Genomic DNA, 26115 nt, shown 5'->3' with positions numbered 1-26115 from the left:
AAAAAACACGGTTTTCAAATGTTTTTTAACAGCAAACCTTTTTGTAAAAATCGTTATCAGAAACCCCAGTGTGGAAAAGCAACATATCAGTCCTTCGGTGGTTTAATCTCAGTTTGACAAAAATACCTCACTTTAAGACCTGTAAGCCTAGGACAGGGAGTAGCAGAGCAGAGGCAAGCGCCACTGTGACTCAGGCATCTAAGTAACATTCTTCCTTCCGCATCTTCATCTTGCATCAGTCTCCCCCTCTCCTTCCTAGAAAAGGATCTGCCCTTAAGAGCACACATCCATCTCTGTTGATGGTGGGGCTTAGGAGGAGACAGACTGGGGCTGCTTCATGAGCTTTAGAGCTCTGGTTGCTAGTTACAACAGTATTTTGCTGGAGGCCTTGCTAACTTCTGAACAAGCAGAAACATGCACTGAATCAAATGTGCAGGCCTATTCTATAAGTCTCAATGACATAAAGATAACCTACATGTCATAGTATGTGGTTATGAACAAATTAACACAGGATACAGTATCATGGCGTTCTAGATGACTCCACAGAGCCTCTTTACTGCATACAGACCTTACCCTAGCTACCTCCCACTCTCATATGCAGATTTGGTAAGAAGCAACGAGGCATAATAGAAAGGACATTCATGAGCTGTGGAGCCAGTCATACCAGAATCTGAACTGCGGACCACCACTTACTAGATGGACAACCTTAGGAACATTACTTCTCTGCTCTTCAGTTTCCTCATCTGTAAAATAGAAATAGTAGCTACCTCATTAGGATTGTGAAAATTAAATAAAATCCTGCATGTGTAGTACCTAGAACAGGAGGCGTTCAATAAATGAATACTATTGTTAATATTATGCAGATTTAGCTTTGGTCAAGAAACAAAAAAGAGGAAAACAAATGTTTTTGGCTTCAACCTATAAAATTGAAAATCAACAGAGAGAACAAAAAAAAAATTTTTAAAAGAAAGGAAATTAAATACAAAAAAAAAAAAAAAAAAAAACACCCTCAATGGGCATATTTGTTTTTATACCCAAGACAAAATAGCTGAGGATACACGTCATTTTCTGGTTGCCACAGGCCTTTACCAAACTTAGTTCATTCAAAGAACCCACTGCCCTGATTTTCTTAACCAAATTGGCTGCCCCAAAACAGTAACTAGACTCCCCAGAAGTGTCAGCAGCTCTGAGAGAAATTACACCCTGAAGTCTTTCCATATAAATAGAACACTGTGTATTCATAACAGACTGCAAAACTGTTCTAAGTCAGAACTATTCGGGCACCCAAATTCAAACTCATTTATCTTTAATTATCTGAAAGGTAAGCAATCTCCATCCAAAGGGCTAGGTTTCAAGAAACCCCTGAAAATGTAAGCAACAGTTTTCTGTGGAGAGAGTCTATAAGCTTTCATCAAAATGTCAAAGTTGTTTGTTACCCAGAAAAGGTTAAGAATCTCTTTTAAGATGCTCAACAGAGCTTCTGAAAAGTTCATACTGAGAAGCTGAGGAGAGCACATCTCAAGGCAAGTATCTTGAAGTGCCAATTTCATAAACTATTCATACTAGATTATGTTATAAAAATTCTAAGCATATTCCTCCCTCACCAGTAGCACTTTTCACAGCAGGGTTTATCCTCTTTCATCCCCCACCATCCCTGCCACCCTCCATCAAGTCCCATTCCTTGCCAGGCCCCATTCCCTGCCTCTTTGCAGTCAAAATCCTCTGCCTAAAATGGCTTTATGAGCCTGCCATGCAATAATGATGCCTGGAGGGGCGCCTGGGTGGCTCAGTTGGTTAAGCGACTGCCTTCAGCTCGGGTCATGATCCTGGAGTCCCGGGATCGAGTCCCGCATCGGGCTCCCTGCTCAGCAGGGAGTCTGCTTCTCCCTCTGACCCTCTTCCCTCTCGTGCTGTCTCTCATTCTCTCTCAAATAAATAAATAAAATCTTTAAAAAAATAAATAAATAATGATGCCTAGAGGCAGGTTCCAGTTTATATTCCAAATCATTATTGCCAACATTCCCCTTTATTTCTGATTTGTCACTTGAACACTAAGTACAAATGAAGGACACTGGTCAACCTCCTTTCAGTATTTTTATAAACTTAAAATACTATATGAATTTATTAATTAAATTCAAACACAACTGCACTGATATATTTTGAGGAACTGGAGATTTAACCAAGCCATAGAAAAAGCAACTCCAGCCTTGCACTCCAGTCTCAAAGCTTCGTGTCTATCAACTTATCACATGATGACCACTTTCATCAAACAAATGTAAATTCCCACACTCACTCAGGGTAGAAAAGCAGAAATGCTCTGTTTCAATCCATTTTAACCAATTCCCCATTACCACTGGTAACATTTCATCATTAGCATATTCTAATGAAATCTGTAACCTATACCTCATTTACTATACAAACTTTTAGATTTCACTAATTGAAATCTTTCTGTGAGTAAAGCAGTAAGATAACAGAATTGTGAAATACATCAAGAATTTTAATTTCTTCTATGACATGAGACAAAGTAAAAACTTAAAGCCACATAAAAACCAACTACCCCATGTTACTACAAATAGATGTAAGAAATCATCTCCACTGGAAATTACACCTTAAATTTATGCCCTTTAACAATTGTTGCAGTACTAGTAACTACTTCTGTGTTGCAACCAACTCAGCTTTTATAAATCCTTCCTTTGTGAAACGCATTAAGAAAAAGCACACTTGAAACACTTAAGTCACAACTCTTTGTGTCCAAATAAAGCCACCAAATTCACCAAGCACTGGTCCTCACTTATCACTTTGTACATCAAGAACACACACCATGGGCTTCCTTTCAATGCTTAATTGCCAAAATAGCTCCAAAATACAGATAATGAAAAATTTACTTGGTGGCACAGTACATAAACTTATAGCCCTAACCAAGTATGGGCAATCAAGACCAAAAAAAAAAAAAAAGACAAATGATTAAGGAATTCAAACTCACAAAGCATTAAGTGAAGATATATTTTAGAGATCCAGCACTGAACCCTACCTTCAAGTAGGCAAATCAGCCAATCCTTTTTCCCCCAAAAGTAAAGCAACTAGGGATACTGATCAAAACCAACCAGATTTTCCATGAGCAACACTAAGATATCACTAAGCATTCTCATCTGTGAAAAATTCTTAATTGAACAGAATCATGCAGGATAAAAACATTATGAAATCAGTACACACATCACACTGGAATGGAATTTATCCTTACTCTGCGACACACCGCCTGGATTGAATAACAATATTAAAAGAACAGAGAAAATGACACTTGACAGAAACCAAAAGATGACCTGAAATGACTCTAGAAGGGAGGTATCTTTCCCTTCTCAAAGTAATCGATACAGACAGGAATCAAACTACAGACTGTGAAATCATCCGTGGACTTCATGGCAGTTATTTGCTCAAACACCCTACTCTCTCTGGAAGTCGAACAAAATGACACAAATACAAAAACACAACACATCTAACATCCAATGGTTATTTATTGATTTATATAAATACAACGGATGGGGGGAAAGAAAGGTGCATGATGAAATGTTATTCTCAGGTAGGTAATACCTTTCCAAATCTCCGTGGAATTTATGAATTCAACGTTTTACCTTCACCGGCTAGTTTCTGACTAAAATACCTGGTCAAGTCTTTTCAATCAAAGCTGTCCAAAAAATTCTACAATCGAGCAAATGACATGAAATTAGATACATTCAATACTAGACTCTCCTCCAGAAGCCCTGATCCCCTCTAGACATCAGGCCTACGAAGAGAAAATTAAAGCCTTTAAAAATATCCATCATAACACAAGCCTTCCAAGAAGTGAGACTTTTGGGGGTGATGGGTAATGTCAGTTAACTTCCTCTTCCTTTAAAAAGGTCAAAGACAGGGAAGCGTCCGGTGTAACATTTCCTCCTCAGATCGCGTTCCACCACACGCAACCTAACTCCCCCCACCGCTAAACATTAGCCACAGGGGATGCTTTCTGTATATTTTCACCATAGATTTAAAATCCGACTTACCTCAGACACGAACTGAGCTTAGCTTCAAACAGGAAATTTACCATTAAAGTTTATTATGTACTAATAATAACAATTAGGAAAGCCCACCAGGCCCTGCTGCAGGGGGAGGAGAGGAGGAGCAGGGGGAGGAGAGGAGGAGGAGGAGGAGGAGGAGGAGGAGGAGGAGGAGGAGGAGGAGGAGGGTGTAGTCCTCACAACAATCAGAAAAGCCTTCCCTGCAGGGCTGGTCCCAGGCACCAGCAAATTCGGCCTAATAAAGGGGAGCGGGGGGAGGCGAAGAGGGGGGGAAGGGTCCCCCAGATCTAAAAGGGAAGAGCTGCAGAGGCCAAGCCGAGCGGAGCTAGTTTTCACAGTACTGCAGAGGGTCCCGGGGTCCCCCGCAGGGCTGCTGCCGCCGGAGCACCCCGAAAGCTCCGGCCGAGCCGGCCGCGGGGGCTAGAGCAGCAGCCCCTAACCCGGCTGGGCTGCGGCGGCCGGCAGGAGGGTCCCCGGGGAGCCACGGCCCCCCCCCCCCCCGGCTGCGGCGAGATGCCGAAGGGCCGGCAGGAAGGTGAAAAGGATACTGTTGGGGCGCCTGAGTCTGGAGGGCCCTGATGTTCGGGTGAGGAGGGGCCGCTGCCGCCGCCGCCGCCGCCGCCGCTGCCGCCGCCGCTGCTGCTGCCGCCGGGTGAGGAGGCGGTACCGCTGCTGCCGCCGCCGCCGCCGCTCCCGTGCCGGGTCCGGTTCCTGCTGCAGCCGCTGAGCCTGATTTCAGAGCCGGTTTCTGCGGTAAACTCATGGCAAAGCGAAGCCACCAACCCCCCCAGAGCGGGACCGGGCGCGCCGGGGTGCAGGGGCCGGGGGCAGCGGGGGGGCGGGATGGGGGCAGACCCGGGGAGGCGGCGGGAGCGGGGGGCCGGGGGGAGGCTGGGAGGAGGAGGAGGAGGGGGCCGGGGCCGGTCACACACGCCCGCCGCCGCCGCCGCCGCCGCCGCCGCCGCCGCCGCCGCCGCCGGCAGCAGCAGCCGCCCCGCGGGCCAGCACCACCGGCTGCCGGTCTCCGTGACAACGCGACCCCAGGGGGGGGGCCGGACCCGGCGGGGGCAGGAGGCGGAGAGACCGGACCTTTCACGGCAATATCCTCATGGGCCGGCGGCGGGGGGTCTTTATCCCCCTCCCCGGGGGAAGCGGCGCCCTTCTCGGTAGCGGGGCTCAGGCGATGCCGGCGGATTTTCTTCACTCAACGAGCAGAGCATCCAACATGGCGCTGCGGCCGCCTCCAGCAGTCCGGCAGGACGGCCGCTCGGAAAACTTCGGGCCTTTTCGGAGCGGCTCGGGAGGCCGAGAGTGGGAAGCGCCTTCGGCTCTTTCCGGAGACTGCGAGCGGTCGGGATTCTTCGGAGACGCTCGGGGGCGTCTTCGGCGGCCGTTCGGGAGAGCTCTGGGGCTGACTCTCCTCCTCGGGAAAGATCGGCGAGGGGGGCTTCCCAGGCTCGCTGCGGCGGGGGTGCGGGGTGGAGGCAGAGACCAAAGGCGAGGTCCGCCAGAGCCCTCCCCTGCTGCCCGGCCTCCAAGAACAATGGCAACGGCCCTGGAGCCTGCGGTCCGCAGAGCCCTGCCCGCAGGGGCGGGAGGCGGTGAGGCGAGAAACCTCGGTTACAGTGGAAGGAACCGCTTAACCAGAGTGAAACCGCTGGAAAGAAACCCGCTGCGTGCATCTATTAGCACAATAAATAGCACTCGCTTGCCCCTAAGGCAGTTCTCGTCCATTGTGTCGACACTTCGCCCTCCCACACTCCAAGAGGTGAGTGGAATGAGGAGCCTCACTTCCAGAGCACCCTAAAGCCCGGAGAAGAAAAGTGACTGGCCCAAGGTCATCCAGCCGGGAAGGGGCAGAGCCAAGCCTGGAGCCGAATTCCACCTTCATCTGGAGGAACCTTGCCGACTCCCAAGTTGCCTGGGGACCCTCCTCATCTTAGCAGCAGCCTAGAGTGAGGGTTCGGTGGACAGATTTGTCCAAGGCCTGCCACATGACTGGAGCGCCCCTTGACCAGCAGCTCCCCAGTGTCTTATGCGGGGGTAACATTTGTCCTTTGCTCCCCACTGGGCCGACCAAGACCACCCAGCCCTTCCCCGCACACCCCACCCGGAGCGGGGGGGGCCTTGGGCTCGGCACAGGTGATTGGGTGGAAAGGAACCGCAGGGATCTACGGAGTGATCCCGGTAGGACTGCTTACCAGGCACGTGATACGCATGATCTCATACAGTCCTGCAAAATAGGTAGGACCCATTTTACAGATGAAGAAACTGAGTCGCGGGAAGGCGCAATACCATCACACAACGGAAGCGCTGAGAAAATTGAGGTTCAAAGCGGACAAGAGACTTACCCAAAGTCACAGAGAGAGGAGTTGACAGAGTCAAAATTCGAATTTAGTTATATTGCTATATATAAAAGTGCTATATTGCTTCACACTGCCTTCATTTTTTTTTTAGTTCACATAAAGCTCTACACATAGTGGGTGCTTAATTCTTGACAGTCCCTGAGAGCTCCATATGCCTCATTCCCCATCTCCAGACTGGAAGACAGGAGTTACTTCATACTCTGGAGTCCTAAACCATTTGGATTGGTTATACCTGATGATTTAGGATTGGATCTTCTGCTCTTCTCCAGGCACGACTGGCTCCAGGAAAAATTCCCAAGCGGTTCAGTTCCCCAGATTCTCCTTCCTGGTGTTCTGAGATCTCAGACTTCCTTATCCCAGTCAAAACCTGTTCCCAGGAAAGAATTTGGCTTCTCATTTACACTAGAGTGATAACAGACTGATAATTCCTTAATTGCTATTCTTTTCTAAGCCGTTTCATTCTCTAGCTTAATAATTGCTGCAAGCATCAGGTGATTACTGTGTGCCTGATCTTTGCTAAGCACTTTGTGAGCATTATCGCTCTTAAAACGGAAAGACCTTGGGCAAAATAATGTAAAAGTCGCTGATAAGATTCTCCCCCCAGGGCAATCAATGAGGGGAGGCTTACAGAAAGCAAAGTCAAAAAGGTAGAATGTTCTTTCATCCAGAAGCATGGCCCTGCTCTACATCCCTCTCACAGAGCAGCGTATTTATTAAACACCTACTATGTGCCAGGATACAACTCTGCTAAACATTTTGCTTGGATTAACTCTTACTCCCCTCAACAACTATATACAAGGTGCTATTTTATCCTGTTGACAGATGAAGAAACTGAGGCTCAAAGATGTAAGGAAGCAACCTGTATAAAAAAAATTTTAGTAGGCTCCACACCCCACTGCGGGACTTGAACTCACAACCCTGAGATCAAGACCTGAGCTGAGATGTAGAATCAGATGCCTAACCGACCGAGCCACCCAGGCGCCCCTCAACCTGTATAATTTTTAGGTGGAAGGGCTGGTATACAACCCTGAGGCATCTGGCTCCGAGTCTGATGTGCCACATTTCCTTCAACATAGCAACCTCCCCAGCTGTGGCCAGAAGCACCATCAAGAAGCAAAGCTGGCTATGAACTTGCCTGCTGAGAGCCCTCCAAGGTTCCCCGCACTCTCACTGTCTTCAGGACCCAGTCTAAATCGGAGATCCTTCAAGGACCTGGGCTCTGCTTCCATCCTGCCACTCACATCTAGAGCAGCAACCACGTTAGTCTATTGCAAACAAAGCCATTTTCCTTCTCCCCCAGCGGCCTGTCCACAGACTGTTCCATAATATTCCACAATAACCACAGTTATTGGTTGAATAACCCCAAACCACCCTCTCCCCGCTCAGCCCATTGGCTCACTCCTGCTCCTACTTCAAGAGTTAGCTCAGATGTCACCTCTTCCAGGCATCTTTATCTCACTGCCCAAGCGGAGCGAGGCACCCCGCCTTCAGTCTCCCAAGACAGCAGATGCTTAGCTCCCAGGACACTCTGTTGAGCAGCTAAGTACAGACATTGGAATCAAATTATCTGAGTTTGATTCTCAGCCCTGCCTTTTATTAGCTGGATGACCTGGAAGAAATCACTTAACCTCTCTGAGCCTCAGTTTTCTCATTTGTAAAATAGATTCTACCTCCTATCATGAGAAATAAGACAATAAATACAAGGGTGCCTAGGTGGCTCAGTTGGTTAAGTGTCTAACTCTTGATTTCAGCTCAGGTCATGATCTCAGGGTCCTGACTGAGTCCTGCAGTGGGCTCCTTGCTCAGCCGGAAGTCTGCTTCTCCCTCTGCTGCTTCTCCCTCTGCTTGTGCCCTCTCTCTCTAATAAAAGGGGAAAAAAGAAAAAAAAAAAAAAAAGACAGCAAATGCAAAGCACTTAGCCCAGTCCCTGGCTCATAATAATTGTCAGATATATTACTTAGGCATTTAGAATATCCTGAATATCCAGCACTTAATAAATAGGATGTGAAACCTGCCGAAAGACAGGATAATTGCGAATCGTCAGAGGATTTCATGTTATCCTGGAGTCCGGGGTACCCCAGAGCCCAGGCTGGGCCTCACTATACAGAGAAAGAGAAGGACCAGAGTATCCCAGAGCAGGCACCAATGGCCCCCAAGAGGGGTGTTGTACCTTTGACCTCAGCTGTTCCCAGAGCCCACCTGCTGCCTCCAGCACAGACCTCTTCAAAGAGCCAGCAGACAAGTGAAGACTTGGTTTATCCATCTCACGGCTGGGTGATAGAGTTTTGCTTATTTGTTATCATGTGGGGTCAGTGCTCTTGTTTCTCTGAGTGAACTGGAGATTGGGCTCGGGAGGACCCCTTAATTTCTTGATTGAAAACTTGAAAATATTGTTGCAAGCTGGAGTTCTCTCTCCCCTTCATTTTTCCTCCTGGAGGGGACTGGCCTTTTAGCATAAAGACAAGCCATGTTATGCCAACAGAAGCCATCTTTAGTAGACACAGAGGGGTTTGTATATTATTTGCAGTTCCACTCAGCGACATGCGAATATCCACCAAGGGTAGAGCTGGGCATGAACCTTGGTGGCCCGAGATCTAGACCCTCGGCAGTTAAGACCTAGAGATGGGAAGCCACAAAGGTTTAAAAACATTTAAAAGGGTGGGGGGGATTGAAGACTGAGGAAGGAGACACTTCAGGGCATCCATCTAAAGAGGGCAGGGGGGATGGAAGGAGAGAAGCCCCAGTGGGAAAAGTAAAGAAACTGTTTGCCCCATTCCGTGCACCACAGTAAGCATGTTCATAATCAGCCATGAAGGCTCTTCAGTGAAGAGCCGTACCAGCAGGCCTTTCCCGACGTCACAGGGCCCAGTGGTAGGGTGCCATGTGAGGGTGGTGATTCCTTGCAAAGGTTTTAAACTTCAACACAGATCTGGATTCTAACCTTACAGACCGGTTGTACTACCTTAAGTAAGTTTTCTAACTTCTCTGGGCCATTTGCAAAATGACCGGGAGGTCTGCCTCTAAAGGATTAAAGCAAGACTTCAAGCAGCCAGAGAGCATCACCAGGGCCTGGGGCTTAAGAAGCACCCGACAAAGCTTAATTCCTGTCCTGTTCCCTGCAGGGCAGGGGGGCAGCTGCTCTAATTTGATGCCGTTCTCACTCCGGGAACCAAGTTGTCCTGCCCCTTTGCCCACAGTGTGTGCTGCACAGTCCATTGCTCAGCTACTCCTCCTGGAAGCGATCACAGCCCACGCCGGCCACTTCCGGCTGCAGATAGCGCAGCTTCACCAGGGTACAAGAAGGAGCAAAAACTATTCTCACAGAATGGTTCATTAAGATGGTAAACTTTATGTTATTTGTACTTTACCACAATTTTTTAAAAAGTATTATCACAGAGTCTAGTCAGGACTGAAAATACCTTAAAGATGATCTTACCCAGTGTTCTGGTTTTAGGAAGAGAGCCCAGAGAGAGGAAAGGATTTTTTCAAGGTTACACAGCAAGAGAACAGCAGAGCAGAGACTGAAACTCCAGCCTCTCTTCACTGCTAGGCCAAGGACTTTGTCACTAATAACCGTCCTCCTATTAAGAAGTCTGCTGCCACCCCCCCGGCCTTTTCCCACTTCCAGCATTGGCCATTCCTGGCCTGCATGCTTCTGGAGCAGGGGATCTTCAGGATTCATGTAACTGGCATCTACTGAGTGACAACTATGTGCCAGGCCCCATGCTGGGCCCCTAAGAGGAATAGGAGGCCATATCTAATGGGGAGGAGAGAGGGGTAACAACCTACAGGTTAAGTAATCCCCATAATTATTTACATTAAAAAGTGAAGATCATGTCAGGTCTCTGCTCAGAGCACTTTACTGTCCTCTCGTCTCACCTGGAGTAAAAGCAAAAATTTATTCAATGGCCTACAAAGCCCTACATGATGAGCTCTGCCTCCCATCTTTCCATCTTTACCTTGACCTCTCTGAGTTTCTGTCTACTACTCTTCTCCATGTTTAGTGCCCTGGCCTTTGTGATGTTCCTTTATCCTGAGCACACTCCCACTTCAGGGCCTCGGCATTTCCTGTTGCCTGTCCTTGGGATCTGGGATCTCAGCCCTGCACATTCCCTCACTTCCTTCATGTTTCTGCTTGAAACCTTATCAGAGAAGGCTTCCCCGACGTCCCATATAAATTAGCAACCCACCCCCATCCTCAGCACACCTGGCCTGCTTGAATTTCCTTCATGACACCTGTCACCATCTGACATGTGGCATTTCCATATTTATGAGTCTGTGGTCTACCTCTTCCCCCGTTAGAATGTTAGCCCTAGAAGAGGAGGGACTTAGTCTGTTTTGCTCACTGGTGTATCTTTAGGTTACAGTATAGAACCTGACATGTATTATGCGCTTGTGATATTGTGATTAATAAGAGATTTATATTTGGTCTTTGGTTCCTGGCAGAGAGCTCTAAGACCCTTGGAATTTCCTAAGCGATTAGAATGATAAAGGTATCTTTTGTTATGTTAACGAGGTGACTTTTGGAAAGCCCCCAGGTCATCTAAGGATGGGGGGGCTGGTTGTCAGGGGAACCAACCCTGAGATTAGAGAGTTGGAACTTTTGGCCCCACCCCAGGACCTCTCAGAAGGGGAGGAGAGCTGGAGATTGAGTTCCAGTGATTTATTCAGTCGTGCCTAGGTAATGAAGCCTCTGTTAAGAACTCCAAAGGACGGGGTCCACAGAGCTTCTAGACTGGTGAACATGCAGAGATGCAGGGAGAGTGGCGCCCCTGGAGAGGGATGGGTGATCAGACCCTTGCCCCACACCTTGCCCTGTGCATCTCTTCCAGCTGGCTGTTCCCGAGTTACATCCTTTCATAATAAACTGGTAATCTAGTGAGTAGGATGTTTCTCTGAGTTCTGCAAGCCACTCTAGCAAATTAATCAGACCCAAGGAAGGGACCGTGGGAACCTCTGATCTCTAGCCAGTAGGTTGGAAGAACAGGTGACAACCTGGCCTTGCAGCCAGCATTTGGAAATGAGGGGAATGGGCGGTCCCACAGGACTGAGCCCTCAACCTGTGGGATCTGATGCCATCTCCAGGTAGATGGTATCAAAACTGAGTTAAGCTGTAGGACACCCAGACGGTGTCTGAGAACTGGTGTTGAAAAAACACAAATCAGAATACTCCATCAATGTTTGTCGCCTGGACACAAAATGATGAATGCTATGGAACACGGGTTGTGGGGACGGGTACAGAGTAGAGAGGACGGAGTGCACTTACCACGTTCTGACTCCTCAGCACTTCCATTCTCTGACCTAACGAGCAAAATTAGGACTGTCCTTCAAGTGGAATACCACTCGCAAATGCTTTGAATTAAATAGAATTTGTTACATTTGGGTGTGTCCATCATCACCAAGATACCTCTTTTCTCTTTGCTGGTCAGTTGTTTTTTTAAGACTTTTTTTTTAAGATTTTATTTATTTATTTGAGAGAGAGAGAGCACGAGCACGCATGAACAGGGGGTGGGGGGAGGGGGGCGTGGTGCAGAGTGACGAGCAGACATTCCATCCGAGAGTAGAGCCCAACGCAAGTCTCGATCCCAGGACCTGATCCAAAGTCAGACACTTAGCCTAACTGTGCCACCCAGGTGCCCCTAAGATTTTTTTTTAAGATTTTATTTATTTATTTGAGAGAGAGAGAGAATGAGAGATAGAGAGCACGAGAGGGAAGAGGGTCAGAGGGAGAAGCAGACTCCCCGCTGAGCAGGGAGCCCGATGTGGGACTCGATCCCGGGACTCCAGGATCATGACCCGAGCCGAAGGCAGTCGCCCAACCAACTGAGCCACCCAGGCGCCCCCCTAAGATTTTTTTTCTTTTAAGTAATCTCTTCACCCACAACCCTGAGATCAAGAGTCACGTGCTCCACCAACTGAGTCAGCCAGGCGCCCCTTTGCTGGTAAGTTTTGAACAAAAATACGGAGCATTTTCCTAGAAAGGGGAAAGCAAATCCAGGAAACCATCCCAGGGGTTCCTGGAGACAGAGCCAGGTCCTAATTACAACTGTACTACTTTTTCTTTCCTCTCCCTTCTTCTAGCAACTTTAAAAAAAGAATTGTGGTTAGATAAACACAACATAAAAGTCATCACTTTAACCATTTTTTTAATTTTTTAATTTTTTTAAAGATTTTATTTATTTATTTGAGAGAGAGAGAATGAGAGAGAGAGAGCACATCAGAGGGGATAGGGTCAGAGGGAGAAGCAGACTCCCTGCCGAGCAGGGAGCCCAATGCGGGACTCGATCCTGGGACTCCAGGATCATGACCTGAGCCGAAGGCAGTCGCTTAACCAACTGAGCCACCCAGGCGCCCTAAATTTTTTAATTTTTTTAAAAATATTTATTCATTTGACAGAAAAACAGCGAGAGAGGGAACACAAGCAGGCGGAGTGGGAGAGGGAGAAGCAGGCCTCCCACCAAGCAGGGATCCCGACACAGGGCTCAATCCCAGGACCCTGAGATCATGACCTGACCTGAAGGCAGACGCTTAACGACTGAGCCACCCAGGTGCCCCTACTTTAACCATTTTTTTTTTTTAAAGGTTGATTTATTTTAGAGAGCTTGAGCACGGCAGGGAGGGAGGGGCAGAAGGAGAGGGAGAGAGAAACTCAAGCGGACTTTGTACTCAGTGCAGAGCCCAATGCAGGGCTCGATCCCACAGCCCTGAGGTTACTACCTGAGTTGAAACCAAGAGTCGGGTGCTTAACCAAATGAGCCACCCAGCCGCCCCGGCTTTAACCATTTTTAAGTGTACAGTTAAGCAGCATTAGGTGTCATTCACATTGTTGTGCCATCACCACCACTGTCCATCTTCAGAACTTCTGCCACATCCCAAACCAAAACTCCTGTACTCATTAAACAGTAACTCCCCGTTCTCTTCTTCCCTGACAACCACATTCTACTTCCCGTCTCTATGAATTTGACTGCTCTAGGGACCTTATATAAATGGGATCACACAATACTTGCCCTCTTGTGCCTGGCACATTTCATCTAGTATAATGTTTCTAAGGTTCATCCATCCTGCAGCATGTATCAGCACATAATTCCTTCTTAAGGCTGAATAATATTCCATTACATAGATATACTACATTTTGTTCGTCCATACAGAGATCAATGGACCTTTGAGAATGGGTATGCAAGTGCCCGTTCGAGTTACTGCTTTCAGTTCTTTGGGGTATATACCCGGAAGTGGAATTGCTGGATCATATGGTAATTCCATTTAATTTTTATATTTTATTTATTTATTTATTTGAGAGAGAGAGCACATGAGATGGGGGGAGGGTCAGAGGGAGAAGCAGACTCCCCAGCAGGCTCCCCGCTCAGCAGGGAGCCCAACACAGGGCTCCAATCCCAGGCCCCTGAGATCATGACCTGAGCTGAAGCCACCCAGGTGCTGCCATTTCATACCTTCTTTATGGAAATGTCTATTCAAGTGCTTTGCCCATTTTAGAATTTTTTTAAACATTTTTTTTGAATTTTTTCTTTTCAAGGAAGCTTCATACCTAATGTGGGACTTGAACTCACAACCCTGAGATCAAGAGGCTGGCACTCCACTTACTGAGCCAGCCAGGCATCTCCCTGTTTGTGTTTGTTTGTTTGTTTGCTTTTTAAATATTTTATTTATTTATTTGACAGAGAGAGAGGGAACACACGCAGGAGGAGTGGGAGAGGGAGAAGCAGACTCCCTGCTGAGCAGAGAGCCTGATGCAGGGCTCCATCCCAGGACCCTGGGATCATGACCTGAGCCGAAGGCAGACGCTTAACAACCGAGCCACCCAGGCACCCCAATGTGTTTGTTTGTTTTTAAGTAGGCTCCACACCCACTGTGGAGCCCAATGCAGGGGTTGAAATCATGACCCTGAGACCAAGAGTCAGACGTTTAACGGACTGAGTCACCCAGGCGCCCCTCCCTGTTTGTCTTTTTATCGTTGTTGAGGCATACAAGTTCTTTCCTCTCCCACTTTTAACTGTGTCTTTGAGCAAATTCCATAACCCCACTGTGCCACAGTTTCCCCAGCTATAATAACAATTTTTTTCACCTATTAATTCCTACTTCTGAGAGCTGTCATGAGCATTAAGTAAGCTAGCAAGCAGAAACCAACCATCAGCATGTCTGGCTGATAAAAACAGCAACTAACTTTCACCGAGCATTCACTATGAGCCAGGCATTGAGCTAAACTCTTTATATGTATCAGCTCATTTAATCCCCATAACACTCTGATAGAGTTCTGAGTACTAATACTGCCTGCACATGGGAGCTGAACCATAACAGGGGCTTCTTCCCTCCTTGTCTGGCTAACCACCCAACATGTTCAGGAGGTGGCTGCTGGGTCTGGGGGCAAGGCAACCTTTGACCTTGCTGATGCCAGGCCTTATTAGAGCCCCCTACACCAAATCTTCTGAGATCAACCTGCACTGCCACTGGGCCTGGCCCAGTGAAAGGTCTCTAATACCCACCTAGCAGGCTTCCAGCTCTCTCTAAACCAAGGGACTTCACACAATCACCCACACAGCCCATCTCGAATCTGGAAACCATATACTCTACCCTGGGTGGCCCAGCCTTCCCCTGGCTCTTGTCAAGCCGGATACTATTTAATCATCCTGCTAAGTTTGCTGCCTTGGGAAAATCCTGGACTCTCTTTCCCCCCCTATCCAATGACTGGAAGAGGAAGCTGGATTTCCAGATGCCCACAGCTGGCACCAAGCATTGAACTGGCTCCACCGATCTCCACAGGAGCCAGCCTGCTGTGGCACTCCAGGCGCCTGGAAAGAGGCTGGGGCGCGTTGCTAGGCTCTGCCTTTCCCGCTGGCGTGAGAATGAAAATAGCAGCAATTTAGAATTAATTCTGCAGATGGACATTTTTCAGTTTCCCAAATTTGGCGATCATGCTTTTTTTCCCCTACCCTCATTACACGCCTTTTCTTCCACTGAAGTAGAGAAGTTGAAGAAGATGCATGGTTCTCCCTGTTACGCAGGCTAAGCGGGGATTGGATAGAGTCCGGGTTCCCGACCAGGGCACCTGCATGACTGCATCTCGCTCCTACCCATGTCTGAACCCTCAGTTCCTGCCCCTTCCCCCATGGACATGCGCCCTGAACAGCCAAGCACTTTCCTGTTGCCAAGTCTTTCCATACATTGTTCCCACCACTTGGAGTGTCTTTGGCTCCTGGACTCCTAGCTAGCTCCTACTGATCCTTCAAAACCCAGCTCAAGTGTCATCTTATGGGGCAAACGTTCCTCGATTCCCTTCCTGCTCCCCCCCGACAGATTTAATTGCTCCTATCTTCTGTTACTATTTTTTTTAGAGATTTTATTTTTATTTTTTTTAAAGATTTATTTCTTTATTTTGAGAGAGTGAGAATGAGAGAGAGAGAGAGTACATGAGAGCAGGGAGGGTCAGAGGGAGAAGCAGGCCCCGATTTTATTTATTTATTTACTTAGAGAGCAAGCACGGGGAGGGGCAGAGAGAGAGAGAGAGAGAGAGACTCTCCAGCAGACTCTGCACTGAGCATGGAGCCTGACACAGGGCCTGATCCCATAACCCTGAGAGTATGACCTGAGCCGAAATCAAGAGTCAGACACTCAATTGACTGAGCCACCCAGACGTCGCTGTCTTCTGCTGCTTTTGTGTCAGGACATTATTTTCCTATGCTTCTATCACACTGTATTCAGAGGGGGCTTCTGTAGCCTCATACCTGGCTGTAGTAAGTAGTCACAACCGTTAACCTCTTTGTCTCATCAATGAAGCTGTAAATGGCTTGCAGATAAGTATCACATCTGAACATCAGGAAAATAGAAACTTCTTTCATTTCATGCCATAGCATGGCCGACTTTTAGCACTCAGTTATATTTTCGGTCTTCTTGAGCCAAAGCATCAGGAAGGTTCCTGTAAGTCAATGCCAACACCCCCCTCCACCCAGGCCAACAGTCCCCGCTATTTGCACCCGTAGTGCCATTGACCTTCTCACATTTAAACTTACTTGTCTCGTGGCTGTCCCTTTGTAGAGAGTAAGCTCCCAAAAGCAGCGATCATGACTTTCACATTCATTGCTGGGTGCCCTGTACCCAGACTGAGCCTGGCACATAGGAGGCGCTCCATAAAATGGAGGGATGGATGTTGATTGAGTTTCTGAGTGTAACCCTACTCTGGTAGATTTGGGGGAGTACTATCTGGGCAGGTTGGAGTCCTCCGCCATACAAGGTTTTCTGGAGTGGCCTTCCTTGCTCTTAGAACACGTAAACACCTCTCTTTGGCACTGTGGCTGGGAAATGTGGGAAAAGGCGGCCCTGGGCAGTGCTTATAGGGCTTTCAGTTGGGAAAACAATTGCCGTGGCTCAAACCCAGTTCCGAGACCTTCGTTAAATCACCTCAACCTTCTGGGCCTCGATTTCGCTCATCTGCATGGGGATTATAGGAGTTTCAATGTTCTAGCAGATCTGTGAGGTAGAAAGACGGAGCCCAGTACTGAACACAGGAGATCATCAGTAAATGGGGTCCTCTTCCCTTCAGCTCTTCCTCAGACCTGGGGTTTGCGAGGACTCCGTTCTCTGGACCGCCTTTCCAGATGCGCGGGGGGGGGGGGGGGGGGGCTGGCGGCGGAAAGTTGCTCAGGGGCACAACAGAGAGGGTAAAGTCCTGCTCTGGGTCAGGCCCTGGGTTTGAAGCTCAGCTTCGCCACTCCCTAGCTAGGCCACTTTTCCTCTCCCTCCCATGCCAGTCTCCCACTAGGAAGCATGAGAGGTCTGTCCTCCGGGGTGGATTCCAGAATTCCAGGGAGTAACATACGCAAAGCACCCAGGATGGGGCCAGACCCAGAGAGGCTGCTGGCGAATGGCAAGTCCCTGCCTCCCTCCAGCGGGCACTCGGCCCCTCCCTGCTCTGGCACCGCCTGCCAAGTCCCAAGGGGCTCCTGCAGCTGTCATCCTGAAAACACATTCCCTGGCTGCTTTTGTCTTCTCATCCAAGTCTTCCCCAAAGCCTTAAACATTCCCACATCAAGGGCTTAAGAAGACAAAAAAGCCCAAGCTGACCTATCTGGGCTGCTAGTTGGCAAATGTCCCAGAGGATCTCGCTCTGCCAGTCACTGAGCTTGACATTCAGTTCCCTCAAATTCGCTCACATCCGACAAGATCAATGAGAAAAATTGGCAGCGATGATCAAAAGGGCCGACAAAGGCTCTTGGGGCAACTCTCCCAGCAGGATCGCGCACCACACCAAAGTGCAGGCAGGGGCTGTTCCATAAAAGCTCCTCCAGGCCCAGGCATCCCTCAGGCCCGGAGACCAAAAACCGGTTCCCATGACAACGCAGCAGCAAATGTTATATATAAATGTGTGTGTGTACACAGCCACACGGAGATGCACAGAAATAAACTCTTGGCGCAATTCTTTCCTGTTCCAAACACGAAATAACCTGCAAGGATTGATTGCTGGAAGAGAAAGCAAAGGAGCTTTCGAACAGGGGTTCAAAAAGGGCTGGCTCTCCGTGGCTGACACCTGTTTTGATGTGGGTCTGTTTTGTTTCCTGCACCTGGAATATAGTAGATACCCAGTAAATATGTAATTGTTGAATGAACGAATACGTGATGGTTAAATGGAAGAAAGAAAGAAAGAAAGAAAGAAAGGGAGGGGAGGTCTGAGGGAGGGAGATGGAAGCAGCCTGGAATGTCAGGGCTGAATGGGCTCCTGCTGAGTACCCAATCTAATCCAACCTCCCATTTTTTCTATTGGACAAACTGAGGCTCAGAAAAAAGGAAGGAATCTTGCTGAAAGCCACTGAAGGAATTACTGGGAGAGCCCCAGTCCTGGAGATTCAAGTAAGTGCTGAAATGAATGTGAGTCCACTTTCTAGTTGGATAATAAGCATACATTGAACGATTATTATGTCCCAGCCACTGTGCTAAGTACTTAGGGACATTATCTTACAGTTTGCAACTGTGCAAGGGATGTGTTAGGTTTCCCACTTAACAAAGATGGAAACTGGAGCTCTCAGGAAGTGAAGTCACTTGTCCAAGGTAGCCTGGCTAGTTTGTGGTTGGAATTGTTTGAAATAACCCCGGGTGGCTCAGACACCACGTTCTGAGCCCCCGCATTACACAGCCTCTCTCTGAAATGAGGGCCTGGTCCAGACCGGGAAGCAAAAGGGGAAATAGTGGCAAAAATTATCTCCATTCTTGCAGACACTGGGCTCGGGCTCGGGAAGGTGATGTAACTTGCCTAAGTCAGGGAGCTGCCGGGAAGGGGCTAAAACTCACATTTTGAGGCTTCCAGTCCAGGATTCCTTCAGTTTACCCACTGCTTTCTCGCAAAACACCCTCGGGACTGAAGTCTGGTTCCTGTCAGTCCTAGAATCAGCCATCTAACTGGACAAAAAGAGGGATCTACCTCGGGATGCCCGAGTCCCAGGACGCAGTCAGGGGCGGGGGACCCAGGTCCGAGTCCAAGCGTCTCGTTAGGGTTTTGCGCCCTCTGGTGGTCATATGTTAAAACTAGCAAGAAACTGCGCGTTTGAACTCCCTTTCAAACTCCCTCTCTAGAACCAGTTTTTTTCCTTCCGGTGCTGGAAGGACAGGGAAATGGTACACAGGGTCCCAAGTACAGGCTCTCTGCTGCCCTGGATGTGCCATGCTCCCCTTTTTTTCTCTGCTTCCTGATTGGTCTCCCTGCTTCTGCTCTGGCTTTCACACAATCTATTCTCTGTACACCAGCAGAAGAGCTTTTAAAAACCCAAAATTGATCATATGACTCCCCTGCTTATACTCTCCAATAGTTCCCATTGCTCTCAGGAGAAAGCCCAATCCCCCTTATGGCTGGAAGGACACTGCCCCGTGGCCACTGTCTCTCTCTCTCTCTCTCTCTGCAGTTTTTCTATCCCTGATCTCCAGCCTCACTGGCCTTCTTACACTTGCTTATGTTCAAAGGAATCCAACAAGCCAGACTAGGAAATGATTCAGTGGTTGAAACAATTAGACAAGGGCTTTAAAAAAATTTTTTTTAAAGATTTTATTTATTCATTTGAGACACAGAGATAGAGAGAGAGCATGAGCAGGGAGAGAGGCAGAAGGAGAAGGAGAAGCAGGCTCCCTGCTGAGCCAGGAGCCCGATGTGGGGCTCAATCCCAGGACCCTGGGAGCATGATCTGAGCCGAAGGCAGATGCTTAACCATCTGAGCCACCCAGGCGCCCCTAAAAAAATTTTTTTTTAAAAAGTAAACTCTACACCCAACGTGGTGGGGCTCGAACTCATGACCCAGAGATCAAGAGTCGCATGCTCCACTGACTAAGCCAGCTGGTCACCCCTAGACAAGGGGCTTTTTTTTTTTTTAATTTTTTTTAAAGATTTATTATTTATTTATTTGAAAGAGAGAGAATGAGAGAGAGAGAGAGCACATGAGAGGGGGAGGGTCAGAGGGATAAGCAGACTCCCCGCTGAGCAGGGAGCCCAATGTGGGAATCGATCCCGGGACTCCAGGATCATGACCTGAGCTGAAGGCAGTCACTCAACCAACTGAGCCACCCAGGCGCCCAAGGGGCTTTTTTTTTTTTAAAGATTTTATTTATTTATTTGACAGAGAGAGACACAGCGAGAGAGGGAACACAAGTCGGGGGGGGTGGTGAGGGAGAAGCAGGCTACCTGCGGAGCAGGGAGCCTGATGCAGGGCTCGATCCCAGGACCCCAGGACCATGACCTGAGCCAAAGGCAGACACTTAATGACTGAGCCACCCAGGCGCCCCTAGACAAGGGCTTTTATTTATTTATTTACTTACGTTGGCTCCATGCTCAGTGTGGAGCCCAATGTAGGGCTTGAACTCACAACCCTGAGATCAAGACCTGAGCTGAGATCAAGAGTCGGACACCTAACCCACTGAGCCACCCAGGCTCCCCGATAAGGGCTTTTTTTTTTTTTAAGATTTTATTTATTTATTTGAGAGAGAGAATGAGATAGAGAGAGAGAGCATGAGAGGGGGAGGGTCCGAGGGAGAAGCAGGCTCCCCGCCGAGCGGGGAGCCTGATGCGGGACTCGATCCCGGGACTCCAGGATCATGACCTGAGCCGAAGGCAGTCGCTTAACCAACTGAGCCACCCAGGCGCCCTCCCAATAAGGGCTTTTAAAAATAATCATGATTTATATGTTAAAAGTGCTAGTAGGAAAGATGGACCACATGCATAAACAGATGGGGAATTTCAGCAGAGATGGAAGGTGTAAGAGTCAAATGGAAATTCTAGAAATTAAAAAAGGAAAAAAAAATCATGGTAGCAAAGATGAAGGATGCCTCTATGGGCTCCCCAGTAGGCTCAACAAAACTAAGGAAAGAGTCAGTAAACTTGAAGATAGGTCAACAGAAATTATCCAAACCAAAACACAGAGAAAAATAAGTGTAAAACCAAAAAAAAAAAAAAAAAGAACAGAGCATCCAAGAGTCGCAGGACAATATCAAATTATCTAATACACATGTAATTGAAATCCCAGAAGGAAAAGAGAGAGAATGAGTAGAAGAAATATGTGAAGAGATAATGGCTGAGAATTTTCCAAAAATGGTAGAAGACATTGACCATAGGTCTTTAAGAATCAGAGAATACCCAAGTAGGACAAATTACCCCCCGCCAACAAAAAAGCAAAAATAAGATCACCTAATACATCATAGTCAAACTACTGAAAACCAAAGAGAAAATCCTGAAGGAGCCAGAGAGGGGGAAAAAAAAGACACATTACTACTGACAGAAGCACAAAGGTAAGAATTACAGCAGACTTCTTATCAGAAACTATGTAAGCAGAAGACAATGAGCCAGCTTGTTTATGTTTGTTTATATATAGTTTTTTTCAGTAAGCTCTGGGACCACCATGGGGCTTGAACTCATGACTCGAAGATCAAGAGTCACATGCTCTACTGACTGAGCCAGCAGGTTGCTCCATGAATTGATATCTGAAAATGCTGAAGAAACTGTCAACCCAGAATTCTATATGCAATAAAAATATCTTTCACAAATGAAGGTGCTAGGGGTGCTTGGCTGGCTTAGTCAGTAGAACATGCAATTCTTGACCTCAAGGTCATGAGTTTGAGTCCCACATTGGACATAGAGTTTACTTAAAGTAAATGAAGGTGCTGGTAACATGAATCTATACCTAATTGCATACAATTACACACACACACACAAGTGCATGTAAGAACTGGTGAAATCTAAGTAAGATCTGAATAAGTCTGCTTAATAATATTGCCCTAATGTTGTTGAATTGAGAATAGGCTTTGATATTGTACAGTAGTTATGTAAGATGCTACCATTGGGCAAATCTAGGTGAAGAGTAAACAGGACTCTATGCTATTTTTTGCAATGTCACATGATCTATAATTCTTTCAGAATAAAAAGCTTTTTTTTTCTTTTTAAATGAAAGCACAACTATTCTGTATCCTGATTGTGGTGATTATGGGATTCTACATGTCTCCAAACTCAGAATTGTACACAAATAAACTCAGTTTTACTGCATATTAATTTAAAAAATAAAAAAAAATGAAAGACTTTTTCAAATCAACAAAGGCTGAGAATTCATTACCAGCAGAACTGTACCATCAGATCTTCAAGGAAGTTTTTCAAGTGGAAGGTTATGATACCAGACAGGTACTTGGAGGTACACAAGGAAATATTAATTTTCAGAAATGGTTAAAATGAAAGTAAATATAAAAGACATGTTTAAATTATTTTTAATCACCCTAGAAGGTAATTAACATCTAAAACAAAAATAATAGGGCGCCTGGGTGGCTCAGTTGGTTAAGCGACTGCCTTCGGCTCAGGTCATGATCCTGGAGTCCCTGGATCGAGTCCCACATCGGGCTCCCTGCTCAGCAGGGAGTCTGCTTCTCCCTCTGACCCTCTTTCCTCTCGTGCTCTCTATCTCTCATTGTCTCTCTCAAATAAATAAATAAAATCTTAAAAAAAATAAAACAAAAATAATAGCAGTGTAGTGGAGTTTTATAGTATATGGAAAAATAGAGGTGCTTGGCTGGCTCAGTCGAAAGCATGCAACTCTCAATATCAGGGTTGTGAGTTTGAGCCCCACCTTGGATGTAGAGATTACTTAAATAAATAACACTTTTTTTGGGGGGGGAAGGACCAAGGGACAGAGGAAGAAGGAGAGAGAGAATTTTTTTTAAGATTGTATTTATTTATTTGACAGAGAAAGACATAGTGAGAGAAGGAACACAAGCAGGGGGAGTGGGAGAGGGAGAAGCAGACTTCCCGTTGAGCAGGAAGCCCGATGCGGGGCTCGATCCCAGGACTCTGGGACCATGACCCGAGCCGGAGGCAGATGCTTAACGACTGAGCCACTCACGCGCCCCCAGAGAGAGAGAATCTTAAGAAGGCCCCATGCCCAGCGTGGAGCCCGACATGGGCCTTGATCTCACAACACTGAGATCATGACCTGAGCCGAAATCAAGAGTTGGGTGCTTAACCAGCTGAGCCATCCAGGTGCCCCCAAATAAATAAAACTTTTAAAAAGTTTATATACTATACAGAAAAATATGATGTGTGACAATAATAAATAAAAGGTGGGAGGGAAGAATTGTGACTATACTGTTGTAAGGTTTCTTTCACTATATGCAAAGTAGCGTGATATTATTTGAAATCTGGTTGAGATTAATGAAAGATGCATATTGTAAACCTTAAGGCAAGGATTGGCTAACTATGCCTATGGACCAAATCTGACCCACTGCTGTTTTTGTACAACTGGTAAACTAAGAATGTTTTTACATTTTTTACATGGCTGAGAAAAATCAAAAGAAGAGTTATATTTCATTATACATGAAAATATATGAAATTCAAATTTCAGTGTCCTTAAAGAAAATGTTATTGGGGTGTGTACTCTCATTTACAGATTGTCTATGGTGGCTTTTGTGCTCCAGTAAGAGAATCAACTAGTTCTGGCGGAGACAGATTGGTCTGCAAAGCCAATAGTATTTACTATCTGGCTGTCTACAGAAAATCTTTGACAACTTCTGCTGTGTGAATCCACGAAACAAATATTCTGGATTTAGTGTTTTAGCACAGGGAATTAATAGGACTCTAGCAGTTTGGTTGGTTGAGTGAAACAGACCCACAGGAGTCCCAGACTAAAGGAAGTTGAAATGCCAGAGGTGCCTTGATATGCTGCAGAGGAAAGTATACAGAGGCTTAGGGAGATCGGACCACCAGGGTGGATTTGTCACGGAAGGCCTACTTACCCACCATGGGAGGGTCCAGAGGACATCCCTTTCACCACTGTGGCAAATATATTTGTGAGAGGAGCTCCAGCAGCTATGGTCTCTTTTCTCTTTGGGTCAGAAATTGCAGTGGGAATTTCTACTACTGAACTTGGATCTCTGAACATGGGGATAGGGGCGCCTGGGTGGCTCAGTCGGTTAAGCGTCTGCCTCCGGCTCAGGTCATGATCCCAGGGTCCTGGGGTTGAGCCCTGCATCATGCTCCTTGCTTAGTGGGGTGCCTGTTTCTCCCTCTGCCTGTCACTCCCCTGCTTGTGCTTTTTCTCTCTCACAAATTAATAAAATCTTTTTTTTTTTTAATAAATACATGGGGATAATGAGATCCTGGAGTGGCAGGGGTCAAGCAGTGGTATTTACTTACCAAAGACAATGTGCACCATGGTTACTGTGATGGACAGCAGTGCCAGAGAACCAATCAGAACAGTCTGATTTACAGAGACGTCTGCGTTGGCTAGTTGATCATAGTGTCCCTAGAAGAAAAGAAGGTGGGCCATCTACAAAATCCTTACTTGATCTGTACAAGCAGATGTCCAGGTTGAATAAAGAGAAATCTATTTGAATCACCAAAACAGAGAATTATGGCCTCTCGATCAATGTGTAGTCTTGAACCAGTTTACAGATCCAGAACCCCTTGAATAAAGGGGATGATGGTGTCCCTTGAAGAAGAATCTGCTAGATTGCCAAAAATTTATACCACTGATCTTTCTCCTACCCTTCCACAGAGGGACCTATGGATGTTTGCCAGACTGACTGTGAACTGGGGGAGAGGAAATAATCAGTCTTTCCAGAGATTCCTGGACACTGGCTCTGAACTGATCCAAAATGTCACTGGGGTCCATGAGTCAGACTCGGGACCATGAAGGTCAGGTGATTGATGGATTGTTAGCTCAGGTCTGACTCATAGTGTGCCCAGTGGTTGCTCAGATCCATCCTGGGGCTATTTTCCTAGTTCTGGAATGCATAACCGGAATAGACATACTCAGCAGCAGGCAGAATCCCCACCTCTTAATACCATCACGGTGGGAGTTAGGATGGCAACATATGAATTTTGGGGGATTTAGACACTCAGTCCTTACCATCCTGGGACCTGGTATGCAGCTATTGATCTGTCAAATGCTCTTTTCTCAATACACGATAGTAAAGAGCACAGGAAGCAGTTTTCTTCCAGCTGGCAGGGCCAGCAATATACCTCCACTGTCCCTCTTCCCATGCATCTCAACTCTCCAGGCCAATGTCATGATTTAGTCCCCAGGGGTCTTGATTGCCTTTTTTTCCCTCAAGATACCATGCTGATCCATTATTGATATTAGGCTGATTGGCTCCAGTGAATAGGACTTCACAGCTACTCTAGACATTGGTTAAGACATTTGTGATTTGTGCAACAGGGGCACCTGGCTGGCTCAGTCAGTAGAGCCTGTGACTCTTGATCTCAGGGTTATGAGTTCAAGCCCCACGTTAGGTGTAGAGATTACTTAAAAATAAAATCTTAAAAAAAAAAAGATATTTGTGCATCAGAGGGTGGGGGCGATAAATCCCACAGAAATCAGTCTTGCCCCTCAGTGAAATTCCCAGGGGCCCCAGTAGTGTGGACTTTTCAAGATAAGCCTTCTAAAGTAAAAGACAAATTATTGCATCTGGCCCATCCTATAACCAAAAAAGTGCATAGCACCTAGCAGGTCTTTTTTGGATTTTGGAAGCAACATATCCCTCATTTAGGTATGCTACTCAGGGCCATTTACCACGTGACCTGATAAACTGTTGGTCTTGAGTGGGGCCCAGAACAAGAGAAGGCTCTGCAACAGGTCTAGGCTATTGAGCATGCTGCTCGGCTGCTCAGGTCACGTGATCTAGCAGATCCCAGGGTGCTTTTAGTGTCACTGGCAGAGAGAGATGGAGCCTTTGTCAGGTCCCTTAGCACAGACCCTTAGGATTTTGGAACAAAGCCCTTCCACCCTCGGTGGATCTCTACTCCTTTTCTGAGAAACAACTTTTGGCTTGCTATTGGGCGTGTGACCATGGGCCCCCAAGTTATCATGCGATCTGAGCTGCCCGTCGTGAACAGGGTGTTGTCTGACCCACAAAGCCACAAAAATGGGCAATACACTCATCATCAAATGGGACTGGACTGGTATAGGGGCGCCTGCGTGGCTTAGTCGGTTGGGCATCTGACTCTTGATTTCAGCTTGGTTCATGATCTCAGGGTCACGCGATTGGGCCCCTTTTGGACCTTGCGCTCAGCACAGAGTCTGCTTGTCCCTCTCCCTCTGCTCCTCCCCCCGCCCGCTCACTCTCTCTCTTCCAAATAAATAGATAAATACAATCTTTTATTTATTTTTTTAAAGATTTTATTTATTTATTTGAGAGAGAATGAGATAGAGAGAGAGCACAAGAGGGAAGAG

General features: G+C 47.0%; 1 protein-coding gene across 13 annotated transcripts in view; it reads right to left on the bottom strand.

Annotated features, from left to right (window-relative positions):
- EIF4G3 (eukaryotic translation initiation factor 4 gamma 3) overlaps positions 1–5253 on the bottom strand; it is a 336241-nt gene extending 330988 nt beyond the window's left edge. For 5 of the 13 annotated variants that reach the window (XM_028090794.2, XM_028090796.2, XM_088022576.1 and 2 more), the window contains exon 1: positions 4604–4867. In XM_028090794.2, the coding sequence (XP_027946595.2) occupies positions 4604–4818 (215 nt within the window). In that variant the 5' untranslated portion in view covers positions 4819–4867. Of the gene's footprint in view, positions 1–4603; positions 4882–5144 lie in introns of those variants that run through there. The other 8 variants (XM_028090799.2, XM_088022579.1, XM_088022580.1 and 5 more) reach the window with 4 other exon arrangements.
- Between the last annotated feature and the right edge of the window lie 20862 nt (positions 5254–26115).

The sequence above is a fragment of the Eumetopias jubatus genome, unplaced genomic scaffold (genome assembly GCF_037043125.1).
Source record: "Eumetopias jubatus isolate StellerSeaLion01/CBP00866 unplaced genomic scaffold, mEumJub1_p1.0 scaffold_4, whole genome shotgun sequence".
Lineage (NCBI taxonomy): Eukaryota > Metazoa > Chordata > Mammalia > Carnivora > Otariidae > Eumetopias > Eumetopias jubatus.
Note: the sequence above shows the minus strand (reverse complement) of the source record. Positions and strands in the feature narration are given on the sequence as shown.